At 48.9% G+C, this 27,714-nt stretch overlaps 3 protein-coding genes across 5 annotated transcripts in view; all 3 read left to right on the forward strand.

Moving 5' to 3' along the window:
• The first annotated feature begins 2,073 nt into the window (after window positions 1-2,073).
• DPP9 (dipeptidyl-peptidase 9) lies at window positions 2,074-21,283 on the forward strand. Of its 3 annotated transcripts, none has more exons than XM_010562243.1 (21): window positions 2,074-2,156; window positions 5,171-5,273; window positions 5,370-5,424; window positions 8,186-8,298; window positions 9,362-9,535; window positions 9,762-9,930; window positions 10,083-10,196; window positions 10,500-10,628; window positions 11,136-11,197; window positions 11,738-11,838; window positions 13,306-13,483; window positions 14,292-14,457; window positions 14,566-14,645; window positions 16,166-16,318; window positions 16,535-16,670; window positions 17,390-17,535; window positions 17,833-17,979; window positions 18,135-18,287; window positions 18,856-18,998; window positions 19,330-19,441; window positions 19,942-21,283. In XM_010562243.1, exons 1-21 carry the CDS (start codon window positions 2,101-2,103, stop codon window positions 20,032-20,034), a joined length of 2,583 nt encoding a protein of 860 aa, XP_010560545.1. In that variant the 5' UTR covers window positions 2,074-2,100; the 3' UTR covers window positions 20,035-21,283. The 3 variants fall into 3 exon arrangements, with proteins under 3 accessions (XP_010560545.1, XP_010560542.1, XP_010560543.1); XM_010562241.1 differs by adding an exon at window positions 4,558-4,672 and having other exon boundaries at window positions 2,075-2,156; window positions 5,171-5,424; XM_010562240.1 differs by having other exon boundaries at window positions 5,171-5,424.
• A 762-nt stretch (window positions 21,284-22,045) lies between these two features.
• On the forward strand, window positions 22,046-26,831 carry LOC104828520 (cathepsin L1-like). The gene is made up of 8 exons (XM_010562239.1): window positions 22,046-22,153; window positions 24,217-24,342; window positions 24,504-24,626; window positions 24,880-25,029; window positions 25,283-25,507; window positions 25,595-25,763; window positions 25,968-26,082; window positions 26,288-26,831. The coding sequence occupies exons 1-8, from the start codon at window positions 22,151-22,153 to the stop codon at window positions 26,385-26,387; spliced, it is 1,011 nt and encodes a 336-aa protein (XP_010560541.1). The 5' UTR covers window positions 22,046-22,150; the 3' UTR covers window positions 26,388-26,831.
• A 175-nt stretch (window positions 26,832-27,006) lies between these two features.
• The window catches only part of LOC104828519 (chromosome unknown open reading frame, human C19orf10), a 4,535-nt gene continuing 3,827 nt past the window's right edge, over window positions 27,007-27,714 (forward strand). The window contains exon 1 of the mRNA XM_010562238.1: window positions 27,007-27,534. Within this exon, the coding sequence (XP_010560540.1) occupies window positions 27,298-27,534 (237 nt within the window). The 5' untranslated portion in view covers window positions 27,007-27,297. The remainder of the gene's footprint in view (window positions 27,535-27,714) is intronic.

Genomic DNA, 27,714 nt, shown 5'->3' on the forward strand with positions numbered 1-27,714 from the left:
CCGTCAGGGGGAGGTTTACGCCGCGCCCCGGGTAAGTGAGGCGGGGAGGGCTTCCCCCCCCCGGTACGGGTAGGGCTCGGCCAGGGGAGGGGAGGCGGTGACCCCGGGGAAGGAGTGTTTGCTCCCCTCCGTGGGCCGCATTCCCCCGCCTCCCCTCGGCTGGGGGGGTGCCTTAGGGAGCGAGGGTTGGGTATTTGCCCCCCCACCCCACCTCCCGACTTGTATCCTTTCCCCTCCCCAAAGTTTTGGGGGGGTTGAGGGGCGGGCACCCCTTGCCCTGGGAGGGTGTTTGTTCTCCCACGGTTTGCCCTCCAGGCGTGGGAGGGCGGCCTGGCCCTGAGGGGGTTGTTTGCATTTCACCCCCCCCAAGCATACCCCCCCCCAGGGGTGGGCTGATGGGGCGGGACGCCTTGTCCTGGGACAGGGGGATGTTTGTGTGTGTGTGTGTCCCCAGCCGCCTGTGCTCTACCTAGGCAGAGGAGAAGCTGCTTGCTCCTCTTTTTCCACAGGCAAAGAGCCGTCTCCAGCAGTGGAGGGAGGAGGGGGGGGTCAGGGTATTCCTTCCCCTGGGCTCCCCCCTCTCCTGCTAACCCTTGGCCTGGCTTTCCCCTGCAGCAAGGGCAGGAGCTCCCTGTCAGGGCGTTCAGCCCCACTCGCAGTTCGGAGATGGACATGGGCTGCTGGCAGCCTTTGCCAAAGCTCGTCCCTCTATACAGAAAGCTCCACTGGTTTATTCCACCCTCAGTTGCTTTTATTTTTGGAGAAGGAGATCTCTGAGCTCCCAACCATGACAGGGACACGTTTGTAAGGGCTCCTCTAGGTGACTGTGTTGCTTTGGCTCTTCCTGAATGCACCAGCAGGCCCCTCGGGGTCTCACTGACAAATGAGTATCATGATTCATGCCAGGTATCTGATTTCTCATGTCTGTTTTGTTCAGTTTCTTCTCCTCTGGGTTCAGCATTGGAGGATGTTATTGTTCCTTTTCTCTGTGAACGTGTGAGCTGTGGCAGGTGGGATGGGGGTGAGATGTTTCTCTGAATGATTAAAATTACAGAATAACTGAGATTGGAAGGGACCTTGGGAAGTCTCTAGTCCAACCCCCTGCTCAGAGCAGGGTCAGCTGTGAGATCAGACCAGGTTACTCAGCATTCCTGAGCATCGCTCCTGTTGCCCTTCGTGCTTGCATCAAAAATTGCCCTTAAATTACTGGATGCTGCTACTTCGTCCCTCTCTGTTCTCCTCTGCAGTTTAGGAGCTTCACTGCTGGCGCTTCTTTGTGATGCTGTGTCTCTCCTGATCCTCTGTGAGTGCGGTTTTGTTGGAGAAATGGCTGTTTGGGCAGAGCAGGGGCCTTGGCAAAAGACAGCGGCAGGTCTCGGGTGTGTCTGTGATTCAGAGCTCTCTTGAAGAGGAGACAAAGATATTTATACTTTAATGTACTTGGGCAGAGAGGATGATAGTGAAGGTAGCACCTTCTTATGCTCATGGAAAATGGGCTTGTGTGGTGAACCAGGGTTCCTCCGTGGCATCAGGCTGAGGCAGAGGGAAACAGCAGTCTGGCTTGGAAGACAAATGTGTTTTTTATGTCCCAGGTGGGACTGTGACGCTGTTAGTAGTGGGGCTGCTGACCCTCTGTCTGGCTCCTTATGGTGTCCTTTGTTTGACTCTTGCCTGAAAATGTATGGACCAGACCTCTGTTTTCTCAATTCTTAGTACCTGCTACATCTGAGAATTTCAGGATTTTGGGAGGGGAATAAAAGGTAGAGTCAGTACTGAGGATTCTCAGATTTTAAGAAGAATTTTGTAGGAAAGAAAGAGGCAGGCCACAGAGTTCACTGAGTCCCATTGTTCAGGTGAAGAAATCTCTCTCAGATTTATCTGGGCTGTTAATATCCAGCATGTGCTGGCAGAACAGATTTGGACTGTAAAGTGCAAACCAAGGATTTTGTTTGTGCCTCCCCACTCAGTTGGAAATGTGACCTGTGGAGGATGCTTTTATATAGCCTTATTTCTATGACGGGAGAAACCGCAGTTATATGAAATTTGCTTTTTTCCTCTTCCTTCCTAGTTTCCTGTCCTGCCCAGCTTGCTGAATAGTTAATGCAGAAGATAAAGAGGGTTCGTCTGGAAAACGAGACTGCAGGAAGTTGGAGAAGGTATGTGTCCTGGTTACTCCCAGGGCCTTTACTGACCTTTAGGTTGTGTGGGACAGAGCCATAATCACCTCTTGGAGCAAATGAGGTTTCTGAAAAATCCCAAGTATATCATTCTGCCTAGGGAGCTCTGTGTCAGGATCTGTGGGTCAGGAAGTGACTCAGGAAGATAACTTGTTTCACTGACTTCCAGTTCCAAGCTTTACAATTTTTTTCCTGTGCTGATGTCCCACCTGTGCTTGCTTGTTGTCTTCAGATTAACGCATTCCCACTGAAGGAGGGCTTGGTGGATGTACGCCTCATCCATCTAGCCTGGCCAGGCAGAGCAGAAAAAGCATGAAAAAGACCTCCAAGGGATAGCTAGATGTTTTTGGGAGTGGGGTTAGCAGTGCTTCTGCAACAGCACTGAATCATCTAAATCAGTGCTTCAGCGTGAGGACTGTAATGGACAGTGTTTCTCCAGTAAGGCGTAAATCTCAGATGCACTATGTTGATGCTGAAGTTTCAAGACTGTCTAAGAATCAGATGGTTAAAATTGGTGTCTTGATCCAACTCACCTTTGAATAATTTAATCCCAAAATTCAGTCTGCGATTTCAGTTAGATAAGTTACTGCTTATACTTGTTTACTTATGTAGATGGTGTTGCCAAATACTTGCTACGTTTTGTCCAAGAGATGGCTGTAGCAGTGGATGAAGAAATTGGATTTTCTTTTTACTCTGTATTGTGTCAGGACCTAAGTTTTGTGAGACTCCACCACACTCCAGCTATGATAGTGGTATTTCCCAACACTTTCGCATAACTTTGTGTGATGGCTACTTTGCTTATCCCACTGCTCCACTCTGTTCCAGTGTCAAAATCACCAGGATGAGAACAGTACTGAGCTAAAAGTTATGCCTTTCACTTCCCTAGTGAATCATAACATCATGGCGATATAGTTTGGAAGGGGCTGCAGCCTCCAGTTCAATTTGGGACAGTTGCCAGTATTACACTTGTGGACTGTTCTGAGCCCTTAAAGGTGCAACTTTCCCTTGTGAGGAGTCAAGCTGGTTGAGTAAGACAGTTTTACCAGCTGGATGAGAGTAACCTAAGGGTCAGGTGTCTTGAGCCAAAGCCGGATTATTTTAATTGACTGACTTGACCTGCAGTGGCATTGGGTTGAGAGAATTGTACCCAGTTTATGGGGTTTTGTGGTCTTCCTGTCATGTGTTTTTGATAGGCAACACTTCTGCCTTCAGATGCAATTTTAGTTGCTGTAATGGAGACCCTGGATATAGGCAGTAGAGGCCACAGACACACTCAGTCTTAGAACATCCCGTCACATTCTCTTTTGTGGTTTTACTTGGGCTTCCTGCCTGGCTTTGATTGGAAAATACTCTTCTTTATTCATTTTCAAGCTGTGGATTTACTGCTGGGCAGTAGGTACCGGGAGTACCTACAGATTTATTTCAGGAGCTTGCTCTTGTGTTGCTATTATTCGCACATTTTGTACAATTTAGGGACTTAGCGGTTTGAAGATATGGTTATATTTACAGCCCTTGTACCATGTGCCTGTAGTTTAAGGAAGTCCAGCTGTACTTTGGTTTAGGTTTGCTCATCTTCTGCTGTAATTGCATAAGATGTCAAACTAGGTGAGAACTTCCTTTTAGAGAGTTTGTTAGAAGGTGCAAGCTGGTGGGGAATCCTCAAGGAACACTCAGGGTTCTCCTGAAAAATAGTCATGGTAGAAAATGGGCAGAGGCGAGTGTTTTCTTGTGGTGATATAAATAACCATCCTTCTCCTTTCCCCCGATTCTCTTTGCTGGGAAAGAATTCATTGTGCATCTTACTGAGTCCGAAGTCTTCAAGATTTGGTTTTTGTGTCATTCTTCCTTAATCCTTAAGTATGACAGCTATGTCTTAGAAGCTATTCTGTCAGAATGCACGTCACTATCCCAAACGACAGGCAGCATTCAAGAAACGTGTAATTTGGAAATTCAAATCTTGGTGCTGCTGAGGACAAGGCCTTTTTTAGTGTAATCCTTAGTCACTGGTTTGCCATCTTGATGCTGTGTCAAAGGTAGCGATTCTGTCTCCCTGGAGCAAACTTCTCCAGCCTAATTTTTTCAGTAAACTGAAGTTCTTCTGAAATTCTTTGTAGCATTCTTCTGAGTACCCCCAAAACAACTGATGTCCTCACGGAGCAAAATCCAGCTTCTCGAATGGGGTGACAAAAACTGGTTTCCCTACTCCTAGGCTCATTCCTGCTTTGCAATAGATTACATCATTGACCCTGGGCAAGTCTGTTAGTCCACCTCTCCTCAAATTAACATTTGCTGTAGTTGCATGTGGAGGCGTTTTTTGTAGACTCTCATTCAATAACTGCTAGCTTGGAAATGTATGAGGAATGCATGCCACGTTTTGCAGGATACGACCAGGGTCTGTTACTGCTGTCATCCTTCTGTTAGCAAAGGCAATTGCTCTGGTTTTTTCCTGTTTTGCCATCTCTCCTACTTCATTCCTGGCTGCAATAGCTCTTCAGGTAAGTGAGGTGCTGTGCTTGAGCTTCAACCTCTAAGTGATGAGCAGGCTTTCCTTTAGGATAGGAAGTGGACTTCACTTTTGTGGTCTTCCAGGGCAGAAGTTTATGTGCCTTTACGATAGGTCATAGCTTTGATGACTTATCCGTCCAAATTCCTGGGGTGTTTTTCCTTTGAGTCAAGCTGATTATTTTCTGCACCAGAACTGCTGCTTGTACTTCCTTTAACAGCTTATTTCTAGAACTAGTCCTGGGAGAGCAAGTTTTCTGAGGTTAGTATCTTCATTTACAGGACTCAGTATGGGATGGGAGATGGACTTTTCCTCACAGTACGTCGATGTATGTTTAAAATGTAATCTTTGAGTGCAGAGAATCCTAGGATCTGTAGTTTAAGGAGTGCCTGTTCTCTTAAGCTTGGTGCATGCTTAGAGCTTTCCCTAAGCAACAAAATATGCCTGCTTGATTTTAAGGCTTAATTCTCTCCCTCAACTTCTCTATCAGTTTTTTGTCCAGTTCTGAAGGGGAAGAGAGGATGACTGCAGTGGACACGCTATCAGACAGCTCTGAAGTGGTCGAGATGGAGGATGTGCCTTCCCAATTCCAGGTGCAAAAGCATTCTTGGGATGGGCTGCGTGACATTATTCACAGCAGCAGGAAGTATTCGGGCATGATAGTGAACAAAGCTCCCCATGATTTCCAGTTTGTCCGGAAAACAGAAGAGTCCAGCCCGCACTCTCATCGTCTTTATTACCTGGGTAAGCCAGCATGCCAGACGCTGGGTGTGAATATGTTATGGGAGAGCTTCCAGTCTAAACAGGCGAGGAAAAGGATGGGAGGTATCTCCATTTATGAGATGGGGGAGCTGAGATTAAGTAACATTGCTCAAGGTTTGCATGCTCAATCTATAGCAACACCTGGAACTGAGCAGAGACCTCTCCAGTCTCAGATAAGTGCTTTAACCACAGGTTTTCTGCTAAGGGGAAGTGTTGGCTAGCCAGACCTACCTCGTGACGGAGGTGTGAATGCAGTGTCCTTTGGCAGCCCAGGTCAGTCCAGGTGATGGGGCAAGAGAAGGGATGTTCCTCAAACTCAGGACTATCTTGTGCCTCTGTAGCTTAGGAGAAATGGGATTTACTTGATTGATCAACCAGACTGACTGTCCAAGGAATTCGCTGTCAGTAATTACTAACTATATGTTGCAAGTTCAAGGTATTAATGGCAGGGTGGTGGGGTCTCCCTGCTTTATTAAGTACCATGTAGGTAGAATGCTTTCAAGAGTAGGGGGAAGAAAAACAAAGATTAGGTGGGAATGAGCTATTAGTGGTATTCACAGGGAAATATCCTCTTCCTTACAGTAGGATTGAAAAACAGCAGAATGCTGTGTTGTACAGGTCCCTCATTACAGTTGGAGCCACAGTGTAATTAGTGACAGAGTGGTTGGATTTTACTAACTGGATAATTTTGTGGTTGGTAACATGGGAAGGTTTATAGACTATAAAGAGTTTGTTATGCTTTGGGGCATGAGCTGATCATTACTGGGCTAGTAAAGAAATTGCCTGATGTGCAACTCCATACGGCAGCTGCTTTCCTGAAATGACCCTGGTTTTTTTTTTCCTTCTTTTTTGAGTTGTTGATTGTAGGTCACTGTAGTTCATAGGATGCTGGATTTGAGGGACTGATTTGTTTTGTCATTAAGCAGCTCCTGTGCGCCAGTGACTTGATTTGTTACACTTCCTCATACATTCTTACGACACAAGTGCTACTGTAAAGGGCAGTATCCAGAGTTAGCTTCTTTTTCTTGTTGAGTCTGAACAGTAAGACTTAAAGCTGAATGTATTTCAAGGCCAAGTTGACTTTGATACAGGTTTTTGATCTAGATGACTAAAGAACTAAGGATCTAAGTGGCTAATTTAAAAATTTTTTAATGTTGTTCTGTTGTATGAAATGGCAACCGGACTAGCTACTGGCTGGTTGGTGTTCTGCACCCGCGTGACTCTTACAGGAGTCAGAACCAGGAATGAAGATACACGAGTGTCTTTTCAGTGTTCTTTTCCTTAAGGAAATGTGTAGGGCATAGAGCAGATTGATCCATCATTTAAGATCAGTATCTGCCAGGTAATACCGGTGTACCTCTTCTCAGGCATTCCTAATAAAGGATAAATGGTGATTCTTTCTTTTGCCATAATGAGCATCTTTTGAGTTGAATACTGTGCACTGTTAAATACTCAGAACCCATTTCAGCAGTTCATAAGTGTTTAACGTCAGCGTGCTATTACTGTCCCAACATTAAATAACATTTTCAAGTTTTTATGTGAATACTGTTAGTGACTGTATGCCGAAGAGTAGGATGAAGACTTCTGAAGAACTTTACTGTAGGGGTTGAATACTTTTCTCCACTTGGGAGCAAAGTATAATGTCTTTTGGGGAGGAAGGCAGTATTTTTCTTGTAATTTTTGATTGATTGTAGTCAGTCTGAGGTCATTGTAGAAAGTACTAATATAAGGAGAAGTCCAGGTCACAGTCGGATCAATGTCAAATGTGTGTATATATAGTAATTTGTTCCTATCTGCAGTTTTTTCTGTTTGGACATCTTAAATCGTTCCTGGGCTATCCCCGTAGAATTTTATGTTGTATCGTGGCAGATGCTGCTTATATTAAACACCACATGCTCAGCACTTTGGTGTTTCTGTATCTCAGTGGATTATATGCTCACATATTGCTTTGCTTCCTGAGTACTTATTAATATTTCAGTTTTAATTTTAAGTAACTGTACTGCTGGGTGAACCGGCTCAGAATCTTTCTGTTTTGCCCAGAACATGTGCAGAGTAGACAATATCAGGGCACGTTTCTCTGTGTGAAATTCTCATCTAGGGAGTCTCTACAGCATACATAGAGGGCAAGTTCATGGTCTTTGATTTTGTTGAAACTCCCAAAATCGTGTGTCAGGATATTTTATTTCTCGTGGTTGTTTTGGAAGTTGGATGAAGGCCAGTAGCTTATGTGATAACCACAGTCAAAGGCTTACATAAAATAATAAGGTCTTTTGACTATGTAGTATACTGTTTCACATTTGAATGGGCTCTCTAGAGCTTCCAAGCTTTTTCTTCCCCTCTTGCAGGCTGCTGCGTTGGCCTGAATGAGGTCCCTGTAGCAAATTTCTGGCTGAGAAATGTGGAGCGTAATGTTGAGTCACCCATTCAGGGAGTGGCTTTTTTCAAGTGGATCTAGGGCATGGGTTGAACAGTCCACAGAGAGAAAAGTTGGACGTAACCAATTCTGAAGAGGTTGGTTAGTGTTAAATCTTGCTTAGAGAAATTTCTGAATAAATATCTAAATTTAAATAATTTAGATATTATTCTGTGATTGAACTGGGAGCTGCTTGGGAATGACAGCTGGTAAAAGCCTCTGGATAGCCCCAACCCTTCTGTTATCAGACTTTTTTTTCAGTTTGTTCTTGGTTTTCTTCGTCCTGGCTAACTAACCTTAAGAAGGATGATGCTTTTGTCCTCCTAATAGGAATGCCATATGGTAGCCGAGAGAATTCCCTTCTTTACTCAGAGATTCCCAAAAAGGTACGGAAGGAGGCCTTGCTACTCTTGTCATGGAAACAGATGCTGGATCACTTTCAGGTAAGCCGAAGTGTGACAAACCTGGGTTGACAGTGCTTGGGAAAACTGGCTGATGTTGCGGGGCTGGTATGGTGGGTACTACTCTGCTGAACAGTACGGATAATAGCATGAGTGTATAAGACACAGAGAATGGTATTGGTAGGAATGTTGTCTTGAGAATTCTTTGCTTCATAATACAAGATAGTCACTTGTATGTGCAACAGAGCTGGCAGTGGGAGTGAAACAGCAGTTGATGTGGCAAGCAAAGGGCTGACCTAGCAAAGCGGACTCTAAACTAGCGTGTAGTCTGCCTCAGATTACGTGCTATCAGGACAGTGCGCCTTTCTTCTGGGTATCTTGTCTGGGCTCTTGCCATGCTTGTTTCATGTGCTTGGTGGAATGCCTGTCTGTCATCTTTCCTGCTTTTAAGGAAGTTGGGAAAGTTGAGTTTAAACTGCTGCATCTGCCCTACACTCTGTTGCAAGTGAACCAGAAAGAAGGTGAATTTTCCCCTCCCTGATTTTAGTATCTTAATGTCCCTTGTCACTAACAGCATTGATGAAGAAGAGAGTGGAGGGGTTTTGTCTGTTTTCCCTACTAAAAAGGTTCCTGGCGGAAGAGAATTTAGCTCTCTTGTCCCCATTTGGATTGCTAGTCCTCTTCAGCGTAATTCAAGATCCCCGGAAGAACTTTTGTTTGTAGTGTCTGACATGGAAACTGTTTGTGAAGGCTGTAGATAACGTCATTAAGTTAATTGGTTACATCTGATTTGCATAAGCAGAGCAAGTGCAGCTGTCCTCAGTTCATGCTGAAGTGCCAACTGCAGAAATGATAGACTCGCAATTCATCCCTCTTATGTAGAGGGAACTTTGGGGCATGTGTTGGTTTAGTCCTCCTGGAGCACACCAGTAGCCTAGAGTACAGTAGTTATGGACCTGTACGGTAAGACTGCTGGCTGGTTTTGGCTGGTATGTTGTATTTCGGGCATTCACAGACTAGTTGGTGCCAGTCTTGGAGCATTCCTGTTCTGTGAAAGTCTCTCTCCTTGCAGATTCTTTCAGATTTTCCTTTCCTTCAATACTAGGCAACCCCTCATCATGGGATATATTCTAGAGAAGAGGAACTCTTGAGGGAACGCAAGCGACTTGGTGTCTTTGGTATAACATCTTACGATTTCCACAGTGAGAGTGGCCTATTCCTCTTCCAGGCCAGCAACAGCCTCTTTCATTGTCGAGATGGAGGCAAGAATGGTTTCATGGTGAGTCTGCTAGTGATTTCATGACTGTCACCTGAAATGGACTTAATGGTTTTGATTGGCGATAGCTGCACATCTGCATCTGTTTGGTTGTGGTCATTTCTCTTGTGTCCTATCAGAGCTGTGTTTGCCCTCATTTCATGGGCTGTACTGTATCTGTAGTTTAGGCCTTTTAAATATGAAGCTGGAAGCTGATTTGGTACAGAGCTGTTTGTGTCTGTTGCTGTAGGTGTCTCCAATGAAGCCTCTGGAGATCAAGACTCAGTGCACAGGGCCACGAATGGATCCCAAGATCTGCCCTGCTGACCCTGCCTTCTTTTCATTCATTAATAACAATGATCTGTGGGTAGCAAATATTGAGACAGGAGAGGAGAAGCGGATGACATACTGCCATAAAGGTAACTGGTGCTTCTTGCCAGATTGAAAAGGAAATGCCTTCTGACAAATTTGGGCTGGAAGGGCTCATGTCTTATTTCTTTCAAGTACATTCTTCTTTTGGATCGGCTTTTTCTAAGGAGATGTAAATGCAGTCTCCTTTGTTCCTCTCCAGGCTTATCCAATGTTCTTGATGACCCCAAGTCTGCTGGTGTAGCCACTTTTGTCATTCAGGAGGAGTTTGATCGGTTCACGGGCTATTGGTGGTGTCCCACAGCTTCCACAGAAGGTCAGTCAGTGTTCTGCTTATCAAATTCTGATGCTGTAACTGCTGCTGGACCCTGATATGAATGATATTTTGAGCAGGGTTTTCCTTTGGCCTGGGTTTGGTCTGTTTCTGGGGAGGCCACCTGAAGGAGCAAAACACAGAGGGATTAGAATTGTGCTCCGAGGAGTATTCACAGGTGGTCACTAGGAGCTGTGGCTATACAGGAGATGTACACCCTGCACCAGAGTGTATTGCCGCAGTGCTCCAGGCAAGTCAGAAACAGCTGGAAAACACTGTAGCAAACATGCTTACTATCTGTCCTAGGTTCAGAGGATTTAAAAACACTGAGGATCTTGTATGAGGAAGTGGATGAGTCAGAGGTGGAGATAATTCATGTTCCTTCACCTGCCTTGGAGGAGAGAAAAACAGACTCCTATCGGTACCCCAGGACAGGTAAGTGAAATACCGTGGGGCCGCTAATGCAACTCTTGACTCCTGCTGGCAGCAGCAGTGGAATTTGTGCTGTAAACTTTGCATGATTAATCTGGGTACTTACTAGAATGTAGAAGCTGGTCGTAAATGTTGAGGCCTAATTGAGTCTCTGAGCCCAAAATCTACTGCAAGAAAGGAACGGGATTTAAAGTTCAGCTTAAATGAAAGGATTGCTGAGAAAATGGAATATATCTGGTAGTGTATGCTGGAATACATTTTGAATCCCGTCTTTCCTCTCCCTCCTGAGAACATGCACAGCCAACTAGGCAAGGCAAAAGCAAACTTTTCCCATACCCAGAATGACTCTTGTGATTACACTGGTGTTTGCTCACATACATAATTTGATATTTGTACATTCACACAGAGCCATTTTAGTAGGACCAGGGTCAGTTCTTTTCTGGAAGCTGTATTGCTTATAACTATGGTTCACATTGGTCATCGTGGTGTTCTTTCACTCCTTCTCTGCAGGCAGCAAAAACCCCAAGATTATGTTAAAACTGGCAGAATTTAAAACAGACAGCAAGGGTAAGGTAAGTAATAACAACTTGGAATGGCATATTGCACAGGAGGGCTGTCTGCTTCTGAAACTCCCTAAAATTAAGACAAGGTCACTAAGAAATCCTAGACAGTGTTAGTCTTTGTTTTCATCCTGTTGTAATACCTGGTTCTATAATGCATTTATCCAAGAAACACAAAAAACTTTAAAATGCTGAAAAGTATTGTTCTGGTGGAGAGGCAGCTGAGAGAAGGGAGGGAAGCAAGAAGTAGGGTTAGCCTGGTATACCACACTGTCAGTAGTAGAGCAGGAGGATTGAAGCTCAATCTAATCCTGGGCTTCAGTCCCTGGCTGTATCCTTTTCTGTGGCTGAATGCCAAAATCATTTTGCTTTGAAGCTTGTTTTCCCCTTCTCTTCCTGCCATTTGTAGAAAGGCTTGCTTCTCCTGGCCTGACCCTTGCTGATGCCAGTAGTTAAACTTCCTTATTCTCCCATTCTGCTGAGCTTCCATAGGAGGAGGTGGGGAGGTCTGGTAGCAGTCTGATTTGATATTGGACCTTCCTCTTACTGCAGATCGTGTGTGCTCAGGACAAGGAGCTGGTGCAACCCTTTGCTGCATTGTTTCCGACTGTGGAGTACATTGCCCGTGCTGGATGGACCCGAGATGGCAAATAGTACATAAGCTTTTCTTCCAAACTAATGCTCCCAAGGGCTTCCCTGGCTGAACTACCACAGGCCCTCGACATGCTTTGTATTGTAGTCATGACCTGGTTTTAAAGCCATGAGTGCCCGAAATGGCACATGAGTATTTGGTTTCTTCAGTGTTATAACACCCTAAAAGTAGGAATTAATCAAATGTAGACCAGAGTGACAAGCTGCGGGGTTTAAGTCACAACCACAAAATTAAATGACATTGATGTATTAAGCGAGCAGTCCTAGGGACTTCTTTTGAGTTGAAGATGTTTAACACAAGTACAATATGCTTCCTGCTGAAAATGAGAATGTACTGTAAGCAGTTTTATCGTTATTCATTGGTCCATTGTGATCAATGCCGAATGTGTCATGGGAAAGTGGGCAGTCTGCATGGTGCTAAGTCCTTTGTGCAGTGTGTACAAGGGGAAAAGATTGCTCTGTGACCGGTGTGCTCCCATAGCTTGCTATTGCTCCAAAATGTGATACCAGCCTTGTGCTGGCCAGCCTTCCCTGAAGAGTTACAGAATTCACACCAATCTGATTGGTTTGAAATTTTAAAGCTCTTAATTTTTTCCCCTCAAAAGCTTGCTTGACTATTAACTAGTTTCTGTGCAGATCAAGTTAAGGTGACTTAGCTGTCTTTGAAGATTGCATTCTGTAACTCATCATTAATTTTCTGCTCTGGAAACTAAATTCATACAGCTTTACAGAAGGTAATCCCATAGGTGATTCTTATGTTCTGCACCAGAGCTTATCTAAATGTGCTGAATATATCAGTTCATGAAGTCCACAGTCACTGAGATGCTAGGGAGAACTGGCTCTTTTGAAAGTCTGTCTTAATGATGAAACTTCCCTTGATGCACTTCCAGGCCTTGGGGTAGCCGCACTATGCAGCGGTGGCTTGCCATCTGTCATGTTGAGAGGCCTGCAGTGCAGCACCACTTCAAATGACTCTCCTTGGAGAGGAACAAGGCTGAGACTGAAGCGACTCCTTCACTTGGCAGTTGTCTTAGGTCTGTGCCTTTCCCTGCTAGTGCAGCGTGCAATGAGGAAGCTACAAATGGATCACTTTAAGAGTGATCGCTTCAGCTCGTTAGGAGCTTGCTAGAAAACAAATGGTGCTTCCTGATGAAGGGGCTGTCCAAGGAAGAGTTATGTTCTGGAGACAGGGTTCTGTTAACAGTGCTCCCTTGGAATAGACACTCTGGCAAATCTGTCAGACATCTTGTCTGAACGATACCCCTGTGAAATACCAGAGATGTCTGGCAATACATGTTTGTTGGCAAAGCTTCCAGGAGATTAGAAAGCAGCAATGATGAGAAAAGCTTTGCATTCAGATGCCTAAATCCTTTCTGCCGGGGGGTGGGGGGGGGAAGAGTTGCATGTTAGTGTTAGAAAGGGACATCTATTCTGTGGTACTGACATTCATCTCCAACTTCTTTCCCCAGTGCCTGGGCTATGTTCCTAGACAGACCTCAGCAACGGCTGCAGCTAATCCTTTTGCCTCCAGCACTCTTTATTCCAGTCCCAGAGAATGAGGAGCAACGCGCTGAATTTGCCAAAACTGTGCCAGAAAATGTCCAGCCATTTGTGATCTATGAAGAAACCACTGATGTGTGGATAAATGTAAGAGGCTTGGGGCTGGGGGGAGAAGACAGGCTTCCCCTTCCTCCCCCAGTTAACCATTTTCATGTTGGCTGTGTGTCCAGTTTAGTCCATGCTCCAGCAGACTGCTTTGCTCCTTGGTAGTGCCAGATTTGGTGTTAATTCAGGGGGTTTGATAAAGCCATTAGAAGGACTTCATGCACTCGGCACTGGAAGAGATGAGGATTCTGCCATTTTCTTGTAGTTGGAACTGTTCATTCAGTTCTTGCTAACTTTCTTGGTGAACACAGGCACTTCGGACACTGACACTTTTGCATGTAACACTGCCATTCTTTTGAGGTTATTTTATTACAAGATTAGATGGCTTCTTGAAGCATGAGCAACCCTAATCCCTGGAATCTGTTGTACCTTTTTTAGGTAGGTAACGGACACAGGGGTCAGGGAATAAACTTCGGCCTCTAAGATTAAACGTCTTTGTACTGAAGCGACCAAGGGGCCTGAAGTTCACACCATGGCCTTCCTAAGGTGTTGGAATAGCAACCATCTAGTGGGACTCACATAGCTGAAACGTCTAGCTCGGAGGCAAGACTGGTGCTGATTTTGGTCGTAGCCATGGACAGCCCAGAGCACGCAGTCTTCTACATGGACCCAGGGTTTCTTTGTGGTAATAGGAAAATATGGAAGGGCTTTTTCCCACTAGCTGCTCATCTGAGATATTTCTCCCCCATGGCCTTTCCTTTGAAAGCCAGTAGTTCAGCATTGACTCCCTTGGCTACGTCTTTGCTGTCTCAATACAAATCACTGATGTGTCTTTTGCGTTGTGTGACAGGTTCATGATATCTTCTATCCTTTCATCCAACCGGAGGGAGAGGAGGAAGAACTCTGCTTTATCCGAGCCAACGAATGCAAAACAGGTTTCTGTCACCTGTACAGAGTCACAGCGGTCCTAAAGCAAGGCAGCTATGACTGGGCGCAGCCATATGTCCATAGTGAGGGTAAGAGTGGCACTTTGTTGGCGTTTCAGCTTTGGGAGCTCCCTCTCTGATCTGCTTGTGTTATCTTTTGGGGAAGCCAGTGATTTATTCTCATGTTATTTCTTCTAGATGATTTCAAATGTCCTATCAAAGAAGAGATTGCCCTGACTGGTGGAGAATGGGAGGTGTTGGCGAGGCATGGATCAAAGGTAGTGGTTATTTTTATTCTCTCTTGCAGTGTTACAGCTCTGCATTGTCTGCCCACAGTCCTGGCCTACGCCCTGTTACGCCTGGGACCAGCTAGAACTACTTAAGCTTCATTTTGTTTCTCTTTTTATTGCTGCCTCTGCTTTCCCCAGAAGTGCTGTAGTCCAGTGCACATTGAACTGATTGCCTTTTTAATCAGACTTCAGATTGCTCCTTAGGTAAATCCCATGAGTGAGTCAGGCCATAAAAAAAGAAAAAAGTCTGAGGTTCAAGAGCAACAAAGAACTATTTTGTGGAGAAGCTTGGGACTGCTGCCTTTGCCAAAGCATTTTAACCCCAATGAGTACTTGTGAATTGGAAATATGTCCTAGCGCTTAGAGTGAACTCTTGGTCTCCAGCTGATCCCTCAGCAGAGCCTTTAAGAAGGAGGCAGCTAGGGAGTATAAAGCAATTTAGAATATGGAGAAACTGTATCTGTTATTGGTTGCAGAATAGACAGAAATGAATTCTTATTAATCTTGTAGAAACCTAGTTCCATTTTTGCTTCAGGAATTAACTCCGAGGTTGATCTTTAACGCTCCCGGGTGATTTCTGTCAAAATAAAGACCTTGTCTGTTCATTTCCAATTAATCTGGATTTTCACTTCTCGCTTTTAAAAAGGCCTACAGCTCCATGCATTTGGTTTCTGCTGCTTTTCCTCAATCTGCAATTAACCTGCTGTCCCTCCCCATGTGGATTCTCACTGTACATGCTGTTGATTTTGGCCACAGCTCTTCCCTGCATGTGTTGTGGCTAAAATTGTGTTAGCAGCAATTATTTTGATGCATTTGTTGCTCCACAGGGCTCTGCCCAGTTTTCCTGGCCAATTGAGTTGGATATTTTTTTCCCTTTGCTGTCCAGTGGTCTTCAAACTGCGGGTTAGCCAGAAATAGCATTTGGAAACCGTAAGGTGGAAAACAGTTCAGTTACTGTTGCTGGATGAATGCAGTATTTAACAGCTGTAGTCTTTATTCCTGGCTGGCCAGCTGGTTTTTAGAAGCAGCTTTATCTGGACATCAAGCCACATTAAAATATGTTTTTAAAGTTTGGTACTGTTAGAGCTATTAGACTGATCCTTCCACAGATGGGAATTCATTATCATGATTGCTGGAAAAAATACACATATACCCTTATAATCCAGATGTACTATGGGAAGATGCCATATTTAAGCACAGAATCTTCCTACTTTCACCTGTGGGGAACAGAGCCCAACTTTTTATGCTCAGTAGTAAGCAAATGCTTTGAGTCTTTTAAAGCTGAGTGACTGCTTTTTGTTACTTCATTGGACTATATGCAGTTTTCCATAAGTGCTGCGTATGTGTTCTCTAGCCACAGGCGTTGTGTACGGTCCCTAATGCCGTGAGCAGTCTGTCATGGTCTATTTGTGTTTTAAGCTGACTCTGCTTGGGGACAGACTGTTTGAACTAGCAAAGGAGCAGTAGTTGTCATCCTTCTGTCGCTGAGCCCTCTCTTTTCCACATAGATCTGGGTCAATGAGACTACGAAGCTGGTGTATTTCCAAGGCACAAAGGACACCCCGTTGGAGCACCACCTCTACGTAGTCAGCTATGAGTCTCCTGGAGAAATTGTGCGACTCACCACTCCAGGCTTCTCCCACAGCTGTTCAATGAGCCAGGTTTGTTGTTTCTTAGATACAAGAGGCCCTTGTCTCCTGACTGACAGGGATCCTAACTAGGAATAGTAATGAATCATGACCAGTAATGAGTCCTGAGGGCTTCTTTGTCTTGGTTGCTTGAGATGTGGGAGCTCTTGTCTGAGAACTGCATGGAGGAGATTAGATGTGGGAAATGAAAGACCTTGTTCCTCTAACTCTTCTTTCTCCCATTTGTAGAACTTTGACATGTTCATCAGCCACTACAGCAGCGTGAGCACTCCACCTTGTGTGCACGTCTACAAGCTCAGTGGCTCTGATGATGACCCGCTCCACAAGCAGCCCAAGTTCTGGGCTAGCATGATGGAGGCAGCCAGTAAGTCCTGTAGAACATGTCGGTGCTCGGTTATGTCTGTGATGCTCTTCCTACTAGTAGTAGCCAAAGGTGATGGAGAGGGAAGTGGCCCAAGTAACTCTAAGGGAAAATGAATTGTGTTATCTTGCAGAGGAGATATCTCTGGTGGATAGCATCCAGGAAATGGTATATGGGCTTTTAAGATGTTACTATTTCATGCTTTGAGCGAAAGCAGTGCTCCAGGGTTTACATGACTGTGGTGTTAGGTGTTTTGTCATTCATGATTTGTCTGAAGAGGGAGGGGGCAAGTATCTGGGATGCAGCAGTTACTTCATTTTAAGGCTGTAGGCTTTAAGGTTTTAGGTACAGCTCACAGCAGCACCTGAATCCCTCCTGCTCCTGCAAATGTTTTCTCCATTTGACCCATCCCTGTTCTTAACCTTCCACATCTTGCTGTTATGGCATAGAGTGCTTTGTCTGAGAATACCCAGCTGATGCTGTTTTCTTGTGTGATCCCTTCACTCTTTATATGGCCTATTGCGCTATGCAGGCAGATAGAGGCTGTATGTTTCCCAGCAAGAGGCTTCTCTGAGAGGCATTGCTAAGGCTTGGTATGGTTTGGTATTGAAAGAGCCCTTGTCTAGGGTCAAATTTGAACAGAATGAGCTTGTTTGGGTGGGGTAAGGGGCAGAGCCTGCTGCCAGTTATGGCATTGCTAGTGTCTGAACTTCCTTCTGCAGGTTGTCCCCCAGATTATGTCCCACCTGAGATCTTTCACTTCCGCACTCAGTCAGATGTTGAGCTCTATGGAATGGTCTACAAACCTCATGATGTCCAACCTGGGAAGAAGCATCCCACAGTGCTCTTCGTGTATGGAGGCCCTCAGGTAATAATCCAAATTAACTGCTGGCGTCAGGCATGGTGTTGCTGCCCAGAGCAGAGCTCCGTGTAGCTTGGTCATGCATCAAGACTTATACTTCAGTTAGCAAGGAGCACTGGACCTGTGCTCTGACCTCTGCTTCAAACCTCAGATGATTTTTCCAGCACTGAGTCTGATTTGCGTGGCTCTGATAGCTTGATTAACGGCTGCTGTCCAGCTTGGGATCCTACAGAGTGGGACAGACAGAGGAAGGTACTGGAAGGCAGCTGCTCAGTTCTGAAACTTTCTTCCCTTCTCCTGCAGGTGCAGTTAGTGAATAACTCCTTCAAAGGAATCAAGTACTTGCGGCTAAACACGCTAGCATCCCTAGGCTATGCTGTGGTAGTGATTGATGGAAGGGGTTCGTGCCAGCGCGGACTCAAATTTGAAGGGGCACTGAAAAACCAAATGGTAATGTACTACTTTTGTTGATGAATCTCTGCTCATTTGCTCTTTCTAAGGCTGCCTGGCTGCATGTTTCCTGTGTGAGTGGTGCTTTTGTCTTTTCTGTCTCAAGTTTCTAGATTTAGAAAGCCACTAACTTGAGCTTCCTTGTTGCCTTTTAGGGTCAGGTGGAAATAGAAGACCAGGTGGAAGGTTTACATTATGTAGCAGAAAAATACGGGTTTATCGACTTGAGTCGGGTAGCCATACATGGCTGGTCATATGGGGGTTTTCTCTCCCTCATGGGTCTTATCTGTAAACCCAATGTCTTCAAGGTAAGTCTGGACGTGGGGCTGTCACCTTGGGACACATAGCTCTCAGCTTCTGTAACTCTTGGCATTGAGTTGGCTTTTTTGCTTGATATTTCTGATGGACAGGTGAAAATGTTCCTCAGTCCTGCCTGTAGCTCCTGGCTACAGTCCTGCCTTCTGCTTACAGATCATACCTGTCTGAGGCTTGATGAGAATGGGGTCTCTGGGATGGGGTTGTTCCCCAGTGACTGCCAATGGAGGACTTAACCTAGCATCCAATGAGATAATTGATGCACTATTCCTAATCCCCTTCCCAAGTCCCCAGCACAGTTTATGGATCATTCCACAAGTCCTCCTTGAAAAGGGGAAGCCTTTAGTGCCGATATGCAGGAATTTGCCCCATTGTGACCATAAGAAGAATAGCAAGAGGAGGAATCTGGGTTTTATGTGGGTTTGCTGTAGAAGAGTCCTGGTCTGAGTGACAGAACAGTCCAGAGCCTGTTTTTCCTTCCTCTTCAGGAAGACAGGGAACACTTGAACTCTTTAGCACGTGATAATTGAGGCTGTCTCCTGCCACCTATTTGTTTGACAGATTGCTATAGCAGGTGCTCCTGTCACAGTTTGGATGGCATATGACACCGGGTATACTGAGCGGTACATGGATATCCCAGAAAACAACCAGCAAGGTTATGAGGCTGGCTCTGTGGCATTACACGTAGAAAAGCTTCCCAATGAGTGAGTACTGTGGGGTTGAGCGATCTGCTAAAAACCTGCTCCTGGGTCCTGCTTGGTGCCACCAGTTGCACCTCTGCTGAATCCCAAAAGAATGGATGGATTCTTATCCCATTTAATTTTAACTGATGTGGCCAGTCACTGCCTTCTGCAGCAAGCTGGGGCATTGTACCCCAGCCCCTTTGCCGGGGTTGAGGACCACGTCCATGGCCTTACACTATTCTGACTGCCTGACCATTGCTCAGTTTTGGCTTATGGACTGGCAGCTCTTTGCTCAGACCCACTGCAGAGCTTTTTATGTGGTTTCTCATCCTATCTTTCATCCCATCTCCAGGCCAAATCGTTTGCTCATCCTCCATGGCTTTTTGGATGAAAATGTGCACTTTTTTCACACCAACTTCCTGGTATCACAGCTAATCCGGGCTGGAAAACCTTACCAGCTGCAGGTAGGAAGAAGACTGAAGTGGGAAGGTCCCTTAAATCTGGAAAGAGAAAACATTTTGTGCTGTGTGTTCTGGGGAGTAGGAGAAGGTGGAGGCAGATGCTTCCACATCTCGTTGCAATGTAGATGACAGTAAATGCCTAGTTCGACTCCAAGAGGTGGCCGGGAGGTGGCACTGTGGCTGTTTTATTGCTGGCAGATGTGGCCTGTATCTAAAAGCACTTGCAAACAGGGCTCCGGCCCTAGGCCTGGAACTTTCCTTCTCCGCTGAGCTGTTGCTGTCTCACTTGGCTGGTGGCAGCAGAGGTGGCTGACTTGCCGAGCAGACTAGCAGCACATGCCAGCGCAATGAGGCGGGGAGAGGGCTGGTGCTCTAGACATTCCCTGGCACCTCTTTGTCCCGATGGAGACTGGGTTGAGCGAAAAGGGCTGATGTGAGAGAGGGTTGTCTGTGCTGAATGAGCTGCTCCTGGCTAATTGCCCTGTCTCTCTGCTTCTGCACAGATCTACCCCAACGAGAGACACAGTATTCGGTGCCCTGAGTCAGGAGAGCACTATGAAATCACGCTGCTGCACTTTCTACAAGAATACCTCTGAGAGCACAAGCCTCTGCAAACTGGACACTGACAGCTCATCCTCCCCCTCCTGTGCCCTGCCACTACCGCCTCCCTCAACAGCCATCTAACCCAGAGCACAAATGGCTGAGTGCCCACGTCTGGGCTGGGTGTCCCCCCCTGAGCGAGGGGGGAGGGTGGAGGGCACCTTCCCTTTGGACAGTGCCACCTTCTTTCACTTTCCAAGCTGGAGGTCTGCCCCTGCTCGGCTGCTCATCCTGTTCCTCTCCTCCGGCCTGGCTGTTAATGCTTTTTTTGCTGCTACTCCCTCTATCCTGGGAATCAATGGACAGTGGTCTGTCTCCCGAGGCTGAGGTTTGTGTCCATCTCTCTCTCCCCCATCCTTTTCCCCTTTCACTGCACCTTTGCAGTTCCCATGCTCTTACCTGCAAGAACTCAGTGCCTGTGTTGGAAATGGAAGAGCTGAATCAGCAAGCTGCCTTAAGCCAGGAGTGGGAGGGAAGAGAGAACTACCTATTGTTAAGCCCCAGGCGAGCTGATCACTGCTGCTGCTGTGTCCTGGCCCTGCTGCGACAATGTGGAGCCCTGGGATGTGAAGAGAGCTCTACAGAAGCATGCAACACTAGTCTTTTCTATTTTTCAGTTTAATTTTGCAGAGCAGATGGAGGAAGTGGCTGGGGTCGGTAACAGCGTCCTCTGATACCTTTCTCTAATGGCCGCTCACAAGCAGAGTAGTGCCAACAGGTAGCACGGCAGCTGAAGCAGCTGGCTACAACCAGAGATCATCTCTCCAGAGATCGCAGCAGCATTTGGGTTTTTGCAACACAAGATGGATAATATTTATGCAAATCCTCCCTCTCTCTGTTCTCTGTGCTGCCTCCTGATCCCACCTTCTCCTTCCCTGACACCCTGAGCTTTCAGATGTGCACTGAAATTGGCTGTGCTTCAGTTCTCTGCGGGTCAGTGACTGTTCCCCTTGCCCATCTACTCAGCAAATGTTCTCTTCTGGTTTTTATTTACCTGGTCAACAGGAACTGCAGTTCTGGGGAGGGGGGATTGAGCAATCGCACCTCAGGGGAGCACATACCCCCCTCAAGCCAAGGGTTCTGCCAGGGGCAAAAAGGAAAAAAAATGAAACCCAAATGAACCACGTTGACTTGCCCTGGAGTATTTTAAGTGCGTATTATGAAAAGAAAATATTTTTATGGATTCTTATTCTTTTATAATTATGAGTGTAAGATGTAGCGACTCATTAAAATATTGGAAAGAGATACGCTGGCTGGCATTTGTGCGTTTTTGGAGTGCAGGAGAGGGCTCGGGAGGAAATGGCAGCTGGCTCACAATAGCCGAAGCCGTGTCTGTGGTAAAAGCAAAGCGCTCTGTTCGGTTTCTGTGCCGAGCAGTGGAGAGAATATTAAATCCCTGATGTTCCTCGGGGGAAGCATGATCCAAGCAATTGAAGATGCAGGGTGGAGAGTTGGGAATCCTGGGCCGTGTTCTTGGCTCTGCCATTAAGGCGCTGCATGACCTTGAGGAAGTCAGACATCTCGTGCTTGCGAATACCAGCCTTGGCGCTGGAGGTCGGTACCTCACCCAGCACCCTGACTCCCTCTGATGACTTAGGGGATGCAGCTGCTCTGATCCAAGCGCTTGCAGCTCTGATCCCACGCTAGGACACACAGAGCTGCTTTTTGCAGGTGCTGGGCCTGCCCATGCTTGCCCTCTCTGGAGCTTAAAGCTTACAAAACCTGGCCTTGCTGTTTGCCTTTCTATATGGGAGTCAGGCATTAATTAAACTGCTATTAAGTGCCCTGAGGATGCAAGCTGGAGGCTTCTTGTTTTAAATGCAAAGCATCTTGCAGCTTGAGTATTTTGCTCTCTGAACATAGATGTGAGCATATTTGTTGCCCCCTTCTTGTCCCCATGCCCAAATAATTGTCCCAACTATTGCAGTTGTGGTTTAGCTTCTGCTACGCACCCCGTTGAGTAACCCCTGGTGCAGCTTTTGAGGTTGGAGGGGCGGAAGGGGACGTAATGGAGGAAGTTGCACATCTCTGAAATTTCCTTGAGAGAGATCTGCAGACAAAAGTTGCTCCCCTTTCTCCCGACCTTCTTTAGAGCTGGGTGGGTGCCAGTGGATGGTAAGAAGCTTTATTTTGCAGGGTTTGTTTCTTTTCAGTCTTTAAACTGCTTTTTCCTGTCCCAAAAGAGCAAGTGTTTCTTAAAATGTCTGCAATGCACTCTTAAAACGCTCTTGTCTAGAAGAGTTTACAAATCTGTCAGCTCCTTTGATCCTCCAAGCTTGCTTCTGAAGCTGTAGGATTATTCGATGCCATAAAAAGGGGTTGGTTTTCTTCTTTTGGGGATTGAGAACCCTGAGAGGTATTAACTGGGAAATCACCTACTGCAATCCTGAGCTTTTCAATATGTAAGAGGCTCGGTTGGGGATTGAAATACAAATTATGTGGGAGGCCCCCACCCAGCTGTCCTGTGGGAAAGGTAATGGGAGTATGAAGTATGGTGCAGCTGGGTTCATGGTATCTCTTTCAGATAGAGGATTTGCAGCTGTAGCATGAAGTTGAGTTAATTTCCTGAGTGAGCAGTAATGGCTGGAGGAAGCGGCGGGTGCTGTTAACGGGTGCCGGGGAAACCGGGCAAAAATGACTCTTCCTCAAGAATTGGGACTCAGCATGAGAGTGGCTTGGGAGGCATTTCTCCCATGAAAACCCAATATGTGGGGCTTTATTTTTAGGCGGAGGATGTGGAGGGAGAACAGATGTTCCAGATGACTTATTTTTAAAACAAAACACTGCTTGAGCTACAAAATTAGCTCAGAAAAGCCACTGCTTGCCCTGAAAGATGCTCGAATGGAAAACTTTCCACCATCTCCATTCCCAAAACACATGGAATAAAGGTGCGACAACGGCTCTTGCTCTTGGAAAGCCACATCAGTGGAAACTCTGTGTTCGGTGATTAGGGGTGTCTCAGGCATTTGATCTCTCCTCTGCCGAGGCCCTGCCGTGTGCTGCGTGGCTTTGCGGAGCAGCACCCCCAGAATAACTGAAGTTGCTCAGAAATACCAGGGTCCATCAAAGGAGGTGTGGGGCGTGCGGCAGCGATGTGAGGAAGACAAATGGCTGCGGTGGAGGGGGGCTGGTGGTGGCAGGAGCCGAGCTGGGGCTGGGGGAGGGCTGCGTGTGTATGCTGCCAAAAAGAAAGGGTGTAAACTGATACTGGAAAATCCTCACGGAGGGATTCTGGTGAAGCACGTACGCATGGGCGTCCCGCCTTCGTGCTGGGACAGATGCAAGGCTTCAGTCATTGGTATGGAGCGGCGGCTCCTCCGCCTCCCCACCTCTGTAGAAAAAACTCTTATCTCTGGTTCCAGATCGAGCCCCTTGTTCAGAGGCTGGTGCAGATTTCTGCTGGCTTTCAAGTGAAAACAGCTTCATCCTGGCCCAGCGGCTGCAGCTCTTGCTCCGATGGTCTGTTCTGCTTTGCCTCGAGTCCCAAAGCTGCTCTGGGTTGGAGCCGGGAGGCTGAGTTGTAGCCAGCGAATGTGCAAACCTTGCTGTGGAGGGGTCTAGATATGACCCTGCCTTCCCTGCTCATCCTTTTGTTTGGGGCTAGATCCTGCTGGGTGTGGAGTTGCCGAGCAGGGGTGGTTAGCTGTGCTCCTTATCGGTGGTGCAGGGAGAGCTGCTGCAGGAGGGGATGCTGCTGTGGGAAGGAGAGGAGAGGGACGGTCCGGTGACAGAGAAAACCAGCAGGTTTTGCAAATAAAAAGAGTGGGAGAGGCCATAGGGAGCGTAGTGGGGCAGGGAGGGGGGCAGAGCCAGCATCGTCCCTGCCATTCTTGCTGCCCTTTGGTCTGCGTTTGCCTCCTTCTGCCGTCCAGGCTCTGCTCTCTCGCGAAGCTGCTTGTTCCTCTCCTAAAAAGGACAGTTAAATGCCACCCAAAGAACGGCTAAGACCTCCTAAAGCTCCTGTCAAAACAGCAGCGTGGCCACACAAAAGCTGATTGAGCTGAAGCAACCAATGTATGTCTCTTCCCTCTGGCTTGGCCGCTCTGTTTGCATTTCTCTGCCTCCTCTAATCCAGGCTTGGAAGGACTTGTCCTGCTCCCAGCCCGTGGCCCCAGCTGGTAGCCATGGGGCTCAGCCTGGGGGACCCCTCTGACCCCAACTCTTGCCGATCCCCCCAGCTGGGTGCCATGGCCCTGCGGCTGGGGCTGCTGCTGGCCCTGCTGGGCTGCACTGCGGCACCGGATCCTGCCCTGGAGGAGGCCTGGGAAGGGTGGAAGAGCCTCCACACCAAGGAGTACCCAGGGGTAGGTCCTGCAACCCCCAGGCCTCCCAGCACGTGCTGGAGCTGGCTTCGGGGTGGGGGGTCTCACCCCAGAGCCACCCACGTGCACCCACCCCATCCCATGTCCCCATTCCCCCCGGAGGGGGACGTTTCTGATCCTGCTCCTGCTCTGCCTCGTGGCAGGAGACTGAGGCTACCCGCCGGGAGGTCTGGGAGAAGAACCTACGGCGCATCCAGCAGCACAACTGGGAAGAGTCGCAGGGGCAGCACGCCTTCCGCCTGGCCATGAACCACTACGGGGACCTGGTACCTACCGACGTGCCCGACATCTTCCCCGGGGATCCCTCAGGGCACCCAGGGCTTGATCTGGGGACTGGGGACCTCTCGATGCCCCCAGGGCTTGATCCGGGAACCGGCTAACCCCAACCTGCTCTGTTGGGAGCTGTGGGTGCCCCTGGGGCTGGGCTGCTTCCCGGGGGTCAACCAGCTGGTGGGGAGCTGTGGTGCTGCCGGCCGGGCGCTCGTGGCATCACCTGAGTTTTCCCTTGGTGACCTGCAGACGGACGAGGAGTTTAACCAGCTCCTGAACGGCTTCACCCCGGTGCGGCAGGAGAAGCCAGCACCACTCTTCCAAGTGTCGGCGGCCCTGAAGACCCCGGTGGAGGTGGACTGGCGGGCGAAGGGCTATGTGACACCCATAAAGAACCAGGTGGGTGCGGGGTGGGGGTCCGGCTAGGGCTGTGTGGTGGGTGCCAGGAGTCTGGGCAGCAGAAACAAGCAGCAGCACCCTCCCAACCACCAAAACAACCCTCTGGGCAACCCAGAGAAGCAGCTCCTGTAGTTTTGGCCGCTGCAGTTTTGCAGCTGAGGAGCTGGAGAGCAGCTCTGGCGGGTCACGGCATCCCTCTCCGGCAGGTTTTGGGGCGATGCCGTGACCCCCTTGCTGTCCCCATCTCACTCAGGGTCACTGTGGGTCATGCTGGGCATTCAGTGCCACAGGGGCCTTGGAGGGGCTCGTCTTCAACCGGACCGGGAAGCTGACGGTGCTGAGTGAGCAGAACCTCATCGACTGCTCCCGAAAGCTGGGCAACAACGGCTGCCACGGCGGCTACATGACCCGCGCCTTCCAGTACGTGCACAACAATGGTGGCTTGAACTCGGAGCACGTCTATCCCTACACGGCCATGGTAAGGGAAGGCAGGCGGCCCCGGGGACACGGCAGAGCAGTGCCAGAGGGTCCCAGCCCCGGTGTCACTCTCTCTCCCTCCTCTCAGGACACCTCCAGCTGCCGATACAACCCCCAGGACAGGGCGGCCAACTGCTCTGCCATCTGGCTGGTGGCCCAGGGCAGCGAGGCGGCACTGGAGCAGGCAGTGGCGACCGTGGGCCCCGTGTCCGTGGCGGTGGATGCCAGCAGCTTCCACTTCCACTTCTACAAGTCGGGTACTGTCTCCCTGTTCGTGGCACGGATGGGTAAACTGAGGCAGGGCTGCCTCACTGCAGGGGGTGGGCTGCTGAGCCCTTGTTGAGCCCCAGAGTTTTCCCAGGGCACCCAGCCCGGGGGAATAGGATCCACCACCCTGCTTTCATCCGGAGAAGAAGCGATCAGGTCCGGCCTCCGGCTCACCCCAGCTCTGCTCTTCCCAGGTATCTTCAGCAGCATGTTTTGCAGCCAGCAGGTGAACCACGGGATGCTGGCCGTGGGCTACGGCACGAGCCAGGAGCGTGGGCGCAACGTGAGCTACTGGATCTTAAAGAACAGGTAGGGGCCGAGGGCGTCCTCCCAAACCTGCTGCCCCTTTCACCCCCACGCACAGCCTGTCCCCCCCCCGGAGCTGCATGGCAGGAGCATCCCTGTCCCACAGGGTGCTCTGGCTCCCCTCCCCGTCTCGCTCGCCCTCCCCGAGCAGGGCCGGTTCTCCGTCCGTGGGAACACGGATGTGCTTATTCTCCATCTCTTCCTGCAGCTGGTCAGAGGTGTGGGGCGAGCGGGGCTACATCCGTCTGCTGAAGGGTGCCGACAACCAGTGCGGGGTGGCCAACCAAGCCAGCTTCCCTGTGCTGTGAGCCAGGACGTCCCTCCCTCCTCGGGTGTCTCTCCCTGCCCTGGCTGCAGATCCACGACTGTTTCCTTCTGGAATAGGAGCTTTTGTTTGTGTGTGGTGAGAAGTAATTAAAAGTGGCGTGGCTAATCGCTCTGCACCTGCAAACAGTGGCCGGGTAGGGTTTGGTGGCTGAAGCAAGGCTGATGCAGCCGGTCCTTTTCCTGGTGGGAAAGGCAAAGCTCCTTCCACATGATGCTCAGCTTTCTCTGCGTCTTTCCTCCCAGCCCGGCCATCTCTTTCCCCTCCTGCGGCCCCTTTTCCTTCCCTCTGAATCCCAAAGGCCGCCAGCCAGGCCTGGATTTTCTGGCCGTGACTGCAGTTCTGCCCAACCCGACGGGGGCCGAGCCAACAACGCTGACCCCGCACACCCCAGCTCTTTTAAAAATAGGTCTTTACCCCATTAAACCCGCGTGACAAAGCAGAAAATGAACCTTTTCCCCCATCCTGCTTTTTATTTCCCCTCCCAACCCCCCGGGTTCTGAATAATTTGGGGGATTTAGTGCCACGCACGCACAGCCCACAGCAGCCTGGAGGGCGAGTGGGGGCCAGGCTGGGGTGCGAGGGGCTGCAGGGATGGGGTGGCACGGCCCGTGGCAGCCCGGTGGCAGCGTGGGCTTCCCAAAATATCCCACGGCTGCCCCATATCCCCCCTGTGGGGAGCAACCACGCAGCAGAGCGTGGGCCCTGGGGCACAGGCCAGGGGGAGACTGCTGTCTCCGTGTCTCCATGTCCCCTTGTCCCACATCCCAGTGGCTCCTAGTCCCCCTGTCCCCACGGCTCCTTGTCCCAGCGGTCCCCTGTCCCCACGGTCTCTTGTCTCCAGCGCGGCCCCCAAAGGGTTAACCCGCCCGGCCTCCCTGCCCGCACCCAAGATGGCCGCCGGGGCGCCCGCTGAGCGGCCGCGGCCCGTATTGACCCCTCCCGCCCGCCGTAGCCCAGGCTTCCTTTACAAGATGGCGGCGCCCAGCGGGAGGAGCGACCGGCGGCTGTGGGCCGCGCTGGTGCCCGCCGCCCTGCTGTGCCTGGCGGCCCAGGCAGCGGAGGAACCGAGCACGGCCGACTTCGACGTACGGCCCGGCGGGGAGGTTCACTCCTTCTCCCGGAGCCTGGTGAGAGGCGAGGAGGGAGAGGGTGAGGGTGAGGAGACGGTACGCGCCTCTCCCTGATTGGTTGAGGGGCACGTCGCTCTCGCTTCCCGCCACGGGGATTGGCTGCTAGCGAGGGAAGGCGGGACGTGCTGGTGGCTGGAGCGGGGGTGGTGGGGGGGACGGGGGACACGACCCAGCCTC

The sequence above is a fragment of the Haliaeetus leucocephalus genome, unplaced genomic scaffold (assembly GCF_000737465.1).
Source record: "Haliaeetus leucocephalus isolate CR32 unplaced genomic scaffold, Haliaeetus_leucocephalus-4.0 Scaffold157, whole genome shotgun sequence".
Lineage (NCBI taxonomy): Eukaryota > Metazoa > Chordata > Aves > Accipitriformes > Accipitridae > Haliaeetus > Haliaeetus leucocephalus.